Raw genomic sequence first — 11,637 nt, forward strand, 5'->3', positions numbered from 1 at the left:
GGGGAGCATTGTAGAGATGGAGCCAGATCCCATTTGGGAAGCTTCAGAGGCGACCTGAGGGGGACTGGGGATGAGAAACATTCTGGGAAGTATCCACCTTTGTCCTGCAGAGAAGGCTGTGCCCCCTCAGCTTTGGCCCTCAATAGGCCACCAGGAGCCTCAACCTCCCCACCAGTCAGTGGAGTAGGAGATTCCCTTCCTCCTGGACAAGGGATAGGGAATGTAGGGTTCATCACTGCTGTGCACCTTGAGGGTGCCCATGTGTCTCTGGGCCCATCCCTGGGAGCAACTCTTCCTGGAGCCCCGAAGTTAGAGCAAGAAATAAAAATAAGTGCTGAGAGAGAGAGAGAGATAGAGATAGGCAGTGCCTTGGTCATAGCACCAAGTCCTGACCATGGGTAGATCTTCAGCTGAGCCCCGTGGACTTGCCTCCCTCAGCTGGAGCCTGCTCCCTGCTCATGGCCCACTTTACCTCAGCTCCTGCTAGAGCCAGGATCACTGGCAGCAGAGGAGGACCTGGGCTAACCAGTGCATTGCTGACCCTTGGATCTGGGCATTTTTGAGCCTTTCCCCCGTCCATGCCTGTAAAGGGGATCAGAACCACTGAGGGTCCTTGCTGAGACAGGCCAGGGCTGCAGAGTCGCTGGCCCTCCCAGCATGCACTCCTGAGCTGTTGGCCTTGAGCTCTGCCCCTCCCACCTTGGGAGATGCCAGCCAGGCAGGGGACATGGCCATGTGGAGCTCAGTGTTCAGCCAGTCTTCCCCTTGGCCTGATGGGGCCTCACTGGCCTTAGATCCAGAGGCAAGGAGCACAGGCCACAGGCCAGCAGCCTGTCACTTGCCAAGGACTTCACGGCATGCGGGCACTTCCTGGTAGCAGGCTGGGCACCCTGCCTGAGGTACAGAGCAGAAAGCCTGCTGAAGAGGGGGACGGGGAGACAGTGCAGTCCTGGTGTCCAGAGGCTTCAGCTTGGGTGATGTAGCATGGGCCTTCTAGGTGCCTCCACATGTCTTGAGCAGAGCAGAACTTGAGCTTAGCCATGTGAAACACTGTGCTTGGTTTCCTTGGCTTCCTGCCAGGGGCTCTGCAGGTGGGGCTGAAGAGCATGTGTAGGAGTTTGCACACTCACCCTCCTCACCTGTTTGTACCTTAACTTGGCCTCTGGCATGTGTTGATGGCTTGGAGCTGGGTGAGGCTGCAGATCTCTATGCCCATCTCTTCTTGGGCCCTCTCCCCTACCAGAGAGGAGACCATCACCACCGTGGTGAAGAGTCCCCGTGGCCCACGACGGTCCCCCAGCAAGTCCCCCTCCCGCTCGCCTTCCCGCCGCTCCACCAGCCCACAGAGGCCAGTTCTGTTGGCCCCTGACCTGCTGTTCCTGCCGGGGTCCAGGCAACCTCACAGGCCTGAGACAGAGCCAGGCCAGAAGCCCACTGTGCCCACACTGTACGTGACGGAGGCTGAGGCCCCCTCCAGAGCCCTGCCAGGGGGCACAGGGCCCCAGCCCAAGTGGGTGGAGGTTGAGGAGACTGTTGAAGTCTGAGTGAAGAAGTCGGGTCCTCAGGCTGTGTCTCCAGCCAGGGAGGTGCCCAGAGGCATGGGGGCACTGCTCTTCACACTGCCTGGTGGGATGCCAGGTGGGGACCCCAACGCCAACAACTCCAACAACAAGCAGCTGGACCAGGAGCCCCATGCCCAGGGTCCAGCTGTGGTCCGCATTGGGGAGCCCCTCGTCTTCCATGTGGATGCTGGGGGCAGTGTGGACTGGGCTGCTTCTGGAGCAGTCAGCCCTGAGCCAGAGGAGACTGGGGCTGCCCTCAGGGACAGCAGCATGGAGTGGGCAGGAGGAGAGAGTGATGGGGAGAGCCCTTTCGTGGTGGAGGAGCCCCAGGACACGGATGGCCTTTGCAGCCGTGACCCCAAGATCCTCACACACAATGGTCGTGTGCTGACCCTGGCTGACCTGGAAGATTACGTGCCCCAGGTAGGGGAGACCTTTGGCTGCTGTGGCCCAGCAAGCAGCACCTCCGACGACATGCCCTATGAGGTCTCCGTGCTCCAGAGAGAGATCAGTGAGCCCACCGTGGGGCAGCCCATCCTGCTCAACGTGGGGCGCCCACCCAGACATGTGGGTCCACCTGGCTTCTTCAGGACAGGATCCCAGGTCCACAGCCCCGAGTACCTGTCCTTCCATGTGCGAGGGGCCCGAGCTGGGCCTGTGGACAGTGCTCCTTGGACCTCCTCCTGCACTCAGGTCCAGCACTCTACAGATGGCAGGCAGAACAGCTTTCCACCCAGATGGTCAGCTTGGGGACTGTGGGAGAGACTGTCACTCTGCATATTCGCCCAGATGGAGATAAGGCCCCTGGCCCCCTCCCAGGGCTGAGGCCACATACCCTGGCAAGACAGGGAGGCCAGGGCACTCTTACTGTGCCGTCCTTGCAGCATGGGGCGTGCACCCTGCTGGGCAGCAGCACCTGCTCAGGAACCCCAGCTCACCTCAGTCGCCTGTGCTCAATGCGCTGCTCTTCTGAGCTCGGGGTTCAGCCTGCCATGCCCTCTGTCCTGCGCCCTTCCTACCTCACTGGACTTTGGTCCTCAACAAAGAGGACCACAGTGCCTACAATGCTGGATGCACTGAAGTCCTTCAAGAGAGCCCTGGCCAGGGGCAGCTCAGAGACCAAGCTCTGGGTTGTCCCTTTTGACCTGCAGGAGCCTCCAGGCTCTGGACACAGATGTGGACTTGGGCCTGTGTCCTGCTCCCACTGGGCACAGCCTTGCCTGTCCCCAGGCTAGGGATGGGACCCAGACCCCCAAAGCCACACCCAGGGCCTAGTGGCCACCAGCGGCTCTGCAGGGTGGACACAGGGTCTGTGTTGGGAAGTACACCTGTATTCTGGCTGATAGAGCAATAAACCAGTCTGCGCCTCCTCTCTGCTCCTCTCGCTCTCGCACTCAGTACCCCGGGATCCCCTCCACCCATAGCCCTGGTTGGGCCTAGACCAACTGCCCTTGTTCCTTCACTCCAAGGTCAAGCTGGGAGCCACATGGGTGCCCTGTATTGGCTCCTGTGTGCCCAGACGGGCTGTGGCAGCACATGGGCCTGTCTTGTTCCCAGACAGGGGCTGTGGGGCTGGTCCTGTGGACACATGATATGACCAGAATCACCCATAATTGTCACTCTGGCCCACCAGGAGCAGTGCAGGCTTTCCTCTACCTGGCACCTGAGGCTAGTGTCAGGACAGATGTGATGTGGGGGTGTGATATGGTGGTCCCAAGTTCTCGGCATCTAGAGGTTTACCCCTTTGTCCCCAGCTGAGGTGACCCAGGACAACCTAGCATCTGTCAGAGGGGTGGGAACCACTCTGTGCTGAGCTCCTACCATGAGGCTTCCCAGGGATCCACTGACCTCTTGGATGGGGAAGGGGAGGGTGGGTTCCCTGACCTCACAGAGGGCATCCTGGAGCTGCCTCTCCATTTTGGGTGCCCCTCCTGGGCAGGGGCTCAGGAGGTCTAAGGAAGGCTCTGGGAAGGGACCTTCTGGGGATGGGAGTGGTCAGCATCCTCAGGTTGCAGACGGTTGGCAGGTGGGAAGGGCAGGGGCCATGCCCGGCAGGGGCCTGGGGAGTCCTTCAGGGATAGGGGGAAGGGGCCAGGGAAGGGTAGCATGGCCTGGACTAGCTGTAAGTGGAGGGTGGACGGTTACTATGCAGATGGAGTTGGGTAAGGATAGGGTAGTGGGTCTGTCCCCAGGAGGGGGGCCAATGGCTCTGGCCACCCGGACACCAGCCCCATGATCCCTTGGACCTTGACATGGTATCAGGCTGCCCCCAGGTTTAGAGCTGGGGTTCAGAGTCAGCCTTGTAGGACAGCCAGCCTTGGGATGAAGTGTGTGCTGGGATTTGGGGCACATGAAGGGTGAAGGGTGGGTTCCCGGTCCCCTGGCCCAGGAGGAGGAGGAGTTCTCCATGGGGCACCTGGGTGAGGACAGGCCTGAGCTCCAGGGGGGGAAGTAGCTGTCCGCAGTGTGGGTTCTGGGGCTTCTCTCTCTGTGCCAAGCCTCCATTCCTCACAGCCTCCTGAGCAGGTGGGTGAGTGAAGCAGGTGGGAAGGGCCAGCTGGGGGTCAGCCAAGTGGACTGTCTCTGACAGGGACTAGTCTCTGGAGGCCCCTACCTGGGGTCAGGCCACACCAGACCCTGGGCCTTACCATCTGCTGCTGACCCACTTCTTCATAGGTGTTACCCAGGACGGCTCCGCCCAGTCCTCCCTTGGAGCCGACCAGGAAGTCCCATCTGTGCTGCAGAGACTGCTGGGCCCTGAGGCTCCAGGCCCTTCTGCAGGGGACTTTGCCAGCCCCACCCCTGGCCCCAGGGAACCACTGGCATTTCAGGAGGCTGAACAAGATGGGCAGGTGTCCCTGGTGCAGATCCGGGACCTGTCAGGGGATACAGAGGCTGACGACACTGTGTCCTTAGACATTTCAGAGGTGGATCCCACCTACCTCAACCTCTCTGACCTGTATGACATCAAGTATCTCCCATTCGAGTTCATGATCTTCAGGAGGGTCCCCAAGCCCTGGGAGCAGCCAGAGCCGCCCTCTCCTGAGGCTGAGGCTGGGGAGGAGCTGGCAGAGTTCCCTGAGGCTGCGTGGCCCTGGCCAGGGGCGCTGGGCCTTCGAGCTGGCCTGGAGATCACAGAGGAGCCGGAGGACCTGGAGGCACTGCTGGGGGAGGCTGCGGCCAGCAGAAAGCCCAAGTGGTCCCCCTCCCATGGCCTATTCCAGTTCCCTGGGAAGTGTCTGCCACTGGAGGAACCCCTGGAACTTGGGCTGCGCCAGAGGGTGAAGGCTTCCATGGCTCACATCTCCCGGATCCTGAAGGGCAGGCCGGAAGGTGACTTCCTCCTCGTCCTATCCCCTGGCACATCCCTGCCCCTTAGGATCACTCACCCTTTCGTGCTCAGGGTCCTGCTGGACCCCCCCTCTGGTGCTGTTGCCCCTACCTCCCAACTGCACCCACGGCTCTACCTGAGTCCTGGGGGCACCTCTGCTGACCTGAACCTGCCTTACTGGGCATGTGAGGCCATCCTGGAGACAGCTGCAGGGAGGGGACCTGGGGAGAGGGCAGCCAGAATCCCAGGCCTCCCCCACTGTAGACCCTCTGACCCAGGAGTCTTATGGCCCCACCCTCAGTGACCTCAGACCTTCTGAGCCCAGTCCAGTGGCCCCAGATCCTCCTGACTCCAGGTCTCTCTTGATCTCAGAGCAACTCGACCCTAGGCACAGCTGACCCCAGCTTCCCTGACCCCTGAGCTGCCTGGAAGTCCCAACTCCAGAGCAGCCTCTGTGACCCCCACCCTCCTGACCCCAACCTGACCCCAGCCCCAAGCAACCCCCTCCTGCACTGTAGGCCTTAGAGCCCCCAACAGCCCACTGCTGAGGGAGGTGGGAAGCAGGTCCAGCTTATCTTCACCACCCCAGTCCCTGAGACCTGGGCCTGCCAGGAGGACAGGCAGTGTGAGGAAGCTAGTGCTGCCCGAGGACAGACCTCCCTACTGAGACCCTCCCCCTCCTCCTACAGGCCTAGAGGAGCCCCCCAGGAAGAAGGCAGGCCTGGCTTCCTTACAGCTGTCAGGTCTGAAGGGTAGGGACCAAGGTGAGCAGGCCCCACTGTCTCAGGGTCCTTTCCCAACCGCCATGGTGCCTACACCAGAGGGGCAAGCCCCCACCCACCTATGGGGCTTAAGCCCAGAGCTGGGCATGGGGGCTGAGCAATCTTGGAGGGCTTCCAGGAGGAGGCAGTGCTGCGTCCTGCCCACACTTTCTGGCCTGGACTTCCCTCTGAAGGCTCTTCCTGCCTCCTCCTCAGCACCAACGTTCCTGAGGGAGCTCTCAGATGAGACCGTGGTCCTGGGTCAGTCAGTGACACTGGCTTGCCAGGTGTTAGCCCAGCCAGCTGCCCAGGCCACTTGGAGTAAAGGTAAGGGGTTGGGATACAAGCAGGGCAGCAGGGGCCCTCACTGTCTAGGGGAAACTCAGACCAGCTCTGGGCTGTCACAGATGGGGCCCTCCTGGAGAGCAACGGCCACCTCCTCATCTCTTCCACCCTGAAGAACTTCCAGCTGCTGACCATCCTGGTGGTGACTGCTGAGGACCTGGGCATGTACACCTGCAGTGTGAGCAACCCTCTGGGCACAGCAACCACCACGGGCGTACTCCGGAAGGCAAGTGGGTGCGCTCTGCTAGAGGTCCCTGCCAGGCCAGGGAGGCTGGGCTGGGAGTGCTGAGCCTCGTTTCGTGAGCTGGACTGGGCCACTCCCTCAGCTGTGGGGCTGTGGGATTTGGGGTTCAGGAGGTGACCACAGGTGCGTCCGAGTTACCGAGCAGTCCAGTCCTGATGGGCCGGGTATTGCATGTGGCTGCTGTGGGTGCCTTCTGGACTGTCCAGGGTCTTCAGGGGTTCGCAGGAGGCAGGAGACTGGAAGGCAGGGGTTGGGGAGCAGCGTGCCCAAGAAGGAGGAGAGCGGTGTGGCAGTGTTCCAGCCTGCTGTGCACCCTGCTGCCAGGAGCTGGCCCAAGTCCTCTGCTGGCCAGGAGGCGGAGCTCCCTGTGGAGGGTGCCACCCTGCCCTCCAGTGGTGCAGGAGGGAGGAGCCCCATCCTGTTTGTGTCTTCATCAGAGTAGAGTCAGGAGCTGAGTATGCAGTGCCTGGGGTGTGTGGGCAGCTGAGATGGCTGCTGGCCCAGTCTGGAACTTGCAGACTGACCTCAGGCCCTGTACTGGGACGTTCAGCCAAGCTTAGAAACCAGGGCAAGGCCCCCCGACCAGAGCCTGGGCCACTCCACCGAGGCCTGAACATACCCTGGCAAAGGGCTGGCCAGGAGGGATCCTGGTGGGGATGGCTGGGCAGACATCTGACTGCCCACTAGGGAAGGAGGCACGCCCCTCCTCCCATTGCTTTCTAGGACCTCACCCACCCCAAACAAATGGCACTGGGAGAGGGTGGGCTTAGGAGCCTAACATTTGCCGAAAGTAAGGGAGGGTGAGGCAGGGCCAGCTAGAAATCAGCCCTGGGGGTCAGATGCTGACCCAGACCATGGGTGGCCTCTTGCAGAGCGCCCCTCGTCTTCCCCACTCCCGGACATCGGGGAGATTTACACAGACAGGGTGCTGCTGGTCTGGAAGTCCGTGGAGTCTTATGGCCCTGTGACATACATCGTACAGTGCTGCATAGAAGGTACTGTGTGGGCCCTTTGCCCTCTCTCCCTGGGGCCCCTGAGGCTCAGCATGCCCCCAGGGTCAGTATGGAGGGCCCTTGCCCACAGCCTGCTCTGTGTCCTGGGGAAGGTCTTTCCTCCTTCCTCCCCAACTGCCTCTTACTCCATCTGTGACCAGGTGGTACCTGGACCACCCTGGCCTCTGACATCTTCGACTGCTGCTACCTCACCAACAAGCTGTCCAGGGGCGGCTTGTATACCTTCCGGACAGCATGCATCAGCAAGGCAGGAATGGGCCCCTACAGCAGCCCCTCGGAGCAGGTCCTCCTGGGAGGGCCCCGCCACCTGGGTGAGCCACTCCTGGGTAGCCAGTGGATGGGGTGGCTGGCAGATCAGAACAGGCACCCTCCTGCCTGCGGACCCTGTGGTGGCCACTGCGGACCCTATGGTGGCCACTCCTGCACTCAGCCAGCATTCAAAGCCTGCACATTCTGGGGCCCCTCACCCTTCAGCTCCCTTCACTCACCCACACCCACTGGTGCCACCCCAAGAATTGGCAGTGACTTCCTGGGTGCTGGGTCTGGGTTGGGTGGAAGAGTGGTTTGATGGATCAATAGTGTCTGTTGTGGGCCTGGGAAAGGTGGTCCCTGGTCCATCCTGGAAAGCACCCTGCTGCTCAGGATGCGTATCCCCAAACACACTTATGATGAGGGCTTTGTTGTGTCCTGAATCCAAGTTCCCTTCTCCCCTGCAAAATGACCTGAGGGAGCAGAGGCCAGAGCGGGCACTCAGGCAGGGCCACTGTCTGGTGTCTGAGGAGGAGTGAGGGAAGAGGAGGGGAGAGCCTGCGTTGGTTGGGATCCTCCTGAACCTGTCACCTGCCCCTCCCTAACAGCCTCTGAGGAGGAGAGTGGCCAGGGGCGGCCAGCCCCGCCTCTCCCCAGCACCAGGAACTTCGCCTTCCAGATGCAGATCCGGAGGTGCAGGGGCCTCTGGGGACAGCGGGCAGTGGGATGGTTCCTCAAGCTGCCCTGCTGGCTCTTCGTGCTCCCACTCCCACATTCCCATGTCAGCTCAGAGCCTCTTCCCTGTGTCTGGCTGCTGCCCCTGCTGAGCTTGGTCTCTGCTGCTCTGAGTGCATGGGGGCCACTCAGGTCCTGCTGTGTCTCTCTCCCAGGGGCCGCTTCAGCGTGGTCCCTCAGTGCAGGGAGAAGGCCAGCGGGCGGGCCTTGGCCGCCAAGATCGTTCCCTACAGGCCTGAGGACAGGGCAGCTGTGCTTCGGGAATATGAGGCACTCAAGAGGCTGCGCCACCCGCACCTGGCCCAGCTGCATGCTGCCTACCTCAGCCCCCGGCACCTGGTGCTCATCCAGGAGCTGTGCTCAGGGCCCGAGCTGCTGCCATGCCTGGCGGAGAGGTGGGGGCAGAAGGCTGGGTGGAGGGATGGCTGGACAGGCAGATGACGCAGGGTTCTGGGAGGGAACGCCGGGCCTGCCACCCTCCTCCACATGCCTGACCCCGAGCTGTGTCAGAACCGGGTGCCTTTCCCAGTCCACTGCTCCTTCCCTGTGCACATGCCCCCTTGGGGCCTGTCCTGAGCCACCTCTGCCCCCAGGACCTCCTACTCAGAATCCGAGGTGAAGGACTACCTCTGGCGGATGCTAAGTGCCACCCAGTACCTGCACGCCCAGCATATCCTGCACCTGGACCTAAGGTCTGAAAACATGATGGTCACCGAGTACAACCTGCTCAAGATTGTGGACCTGGGCAATGCCCAGAGCCTCACGCAGGAGAAGGTGCTGCCCTCTGACAACTTTAAGGACTACCTAGAGACCATGGGTGCGTGTGTGGCCACTGTGAGAGGGCAGGCATGGGCGCCTGACCTGTTGGGGGGGGCAGGAGGAAGCCCTCTCCCTTCCTCTCTACTCTCCCCTCCCCTCAACTCCACTGCAACCCTCCAGCCTCACACCTGGGCCCACCCACTTGGGCCCACCCACCTGTGCCCATCTGTGGTGCCCACCTTCTGACCTCTCACCTGTGCCCCTCCCTCTGTGCCCACCCACCCATGCCCCTCTGCAGCTCTGGAGCTCCTGGAAGGCCACGGGGCTGTTCCTCAGACAGACATCTGGGCCATTGGTGTGACAGCCTTCATCATGTGAGCCCTTCATGTGTCTGGGGAGAGAGGTGCTAGATGGGTAGGGCAGGGCTCCATCTGTCTGAGGGTGCCCTCAGAGTCCCCATGAATCTCCACGGAACCATCCAAATATGACCTCAGAGTCCCTGCACCCCATCATCCTTAACGGGTGACCTTGGAGTCCCTGCACCAAATCATCAAGGGTAATGGAGAGCTCCCTGCGCTTCCTGTTCTCTCAGGCTGAGCACCGAATACCCTGTGAGCAGCAAGGGGACACGCGACCTGCAGAAGGGCCTGCGCAAAGGACTCATCCAGCTGAGCCGCTGCTACGCGGGGCTGTCAGGTGGCGCTGTGGCCTTTTTGCACAGTGCACTGTGTGCCCAACCCTGGTACAGAGCGCCCCGCCTCGCCACGCCACGCCCCCCGTCCCGCTCTCAGGCTGCTCTCTGGCCCGCTCACCGACCCTCCCTCCTCCCCAGGGGCCGGCCATGCGCCTCCAGCTGCCTGCAGTGTCCCTGGTTGACAGAGGAGGGACCTGCCGCCTCCCGGCCAGCGCCAGTGACCTTCCCCACCTCACAGCTGCGCGCCTTCATGCACGAGCCTTCATGCACGAGCCTTCATGCACGAGCGCGAGAAGCGGCGTGCGCTGCTGTACAAGAGACACAACCTGGCCCAGGTGAGCTGAGTGCCAGCCCTGCAGAAGCGCGTGTGTGGAGTGGCTCGCTGGGCCACGCAATGCACAGACGCACAGACATACCAATAAAAGTGCGAATCCGACTGAAGTGTCTTCTGCCTCACTCAGGGTATTCCGCGGCTCAGGGTATTCCGCCCCCCCGCCCCCGGGGTGGCTGGGCACCCCCATGGAAGGCGGGCTTGGGAACAGTTCCCTGGGAAGCCGGGCACTCTCAACCCTGTTGAGGTTGTGTGCACAGCCCTCACTTGTGTGCGTTTATATTAGGACGCCTTAGTTCTGCTTCATCACAGGACCGCACACCCTGGCCAATCGCCTTCCCCCATGCATGCAGCTCCGCCCATTGGACAGTGCATCAATGGCAGTTCTTGAACAAAACCGCAGAGAGGCAGAGGGGAGTTGCTCTCCACAGCAGTCTGTGGGGGTTTCACCCCTCTTGTGACGATTGCTGGCTCTCAGCCACAGTGAAAAGTAGATTGACATTCCAAAAGATGGACAGTTACTACAACAAAATACCTGAGATAATTAACTTTATACAGAGATAAAATGTATTTGGCTCACATGTTAAAGAATCCAGGCCATGATGGATTGGCCAGTGGTGAAGCAGCACATCACAGTAGAGAAAAACCATTGAGGTCATCAGCCAGGAAGCAAAGAAGAAGAGGAGGGAGCAGAGGTCCTACTATCCCCCCGGAGGGCACACTCCAATGACCTAATGCCCTCCCACCAGCGCAAAGTCTCCATCGCTTCCCAAGAGCAGCACCTAGAACTAAGCCTCCAATATACTCGACTCTCTGGCATGTCCAACACCCTGCTCCAGCAGGAGCACGGTGGAGACATCCCAGAACTGGCCTGGGGTCCTTCTCTCCCATGTAACCCCCTCTCTCATGCCAGCCTCGAGGTCCCTCTGAGAACCAGGCCACCTCACACTTCTGTCTCAGCACAGCTGAAGCACACCAGCCCAAAACAGCCACTGCTGATCGGCTGTGTGGCCACCCCTGTGTGGGGTGTGGGGAGGCACCCTCGCAACTGCCCGCCCTCTGACAGTAGCCAAGCAAACACATACCTGCCTCCTCAATTGCTCTTTGGGATGACCCAGATGAGCCCCAGTCCCTTGGTTCTTTCCACGCCTGCTTCCTGAGCATGCTGTGGTTGCTGGGGTGGAGAAGGGCAATCTTCACTGCAACCAAGGATAACCCGCAGCTCTGTTCCTGGGGGCACTGGGCTGGAAGGCATGGACAGCCTCTTGGTCTCAGACAATCCCAGGGACCCAGTGACTGCCCAGTGCCATGAGTCCAACCTGCCTCCACCTCCCTATCTCCAGGTTACTGTGCTGGAATACTGCCACCCATCCAATCTTACTGAAGCCAGGACACTTGACCTAAAACCTGAACATCTCAAAAACCAAGCTGATGGGTCCCCACTCCTGCCCTACTTCCCTCCTGCTTTGCATTTCTGCCAGCGTCAATGCATGGACAGTGAGTCTGTCTTCCATCACTGTACCCAAGGCTGGGAAATATGTAAGGAAAAGAGGTTTCTCATCATCCTTCATGAGTGACCTTGGAGTCCCTGCACCAAATCAAGGACTTGCCTA

At 60.9% G+C, this 11,637-nt stretch overlaps 1 protein-coding gene across 1 annotated transcript in view; it reads left to right on the forward strand.

Moving 5' to 3' along the window:
• The window catches only part of LOC144250408 (obscurin-like), a 108,470-nt gene extending 97,062 nt beyond the window's left edge, over nucleotides 1–11,408 (forward strand). Inside the window, 17 exon segments of the mRNA XM_077793216.1 lie at nucleotides 1,244–2,289; nucleotides 2,292–2,369; nucleotides 4,239–4,895; nucleotides 5,583–5,657; nucleotides 5,871–5,981; nucleotides 6,062–6,229; nucleotides 7,116–7,238; nucleotides 7,397–7,567; nucleotides 8,114–8,198; nucleotides 8,396–8,635; nucleotides 8,834–9,057; nucleotides 9,298–9,373; nucleotides 9,592–9,741; nucleotides 9,832–9,935; nucleotides 9,967–10,028; nucleotides 10,774–10,915; nucleotides 11,368–11,408. Coding sequence (XP_077649342.1) covers nucleotides 1,244–2,289; nucleotides 2,292–2,369; nucleotides 4,239–4,895; nucleotides 5,583–5,657; nucleotides 5,871–5,981; nucleotides 6,062–6,229; nucleotides 7,116–7,238; nucleotides 7,397–7,567; nucleotides 8,114–8,198; nucleotides 8,396–8,635; nucleotides 8,834–9,057; nucleotides 9,298–9,373; nucleotides 9,592–9,741; nucleotides 9,832–9,935; nucleotides 9,967–10,028; nucleotides 10,774–10,915; nucleotides 11,368–11,408 — 3,553 coding nt within the window.
• The last annotated feature ends 229 nt before the right edge of the window (nucleotides 11,409–11,637 follow it).

The sequence above is a fragment of the Urocitellus parryii genome, chromosome 1, assembly GCF_045843805.1.
Source record: "Urocitellus parryii isolate mUroPar1 chromosome 1, mUroPar1.hap1, whole genome shotgun sequence".
NCBI lineage: Eukaryota > Metazoa > Chordata > Mammalia > Rodentia > Sciuridae > Urocitellus > Urocitellus parryii.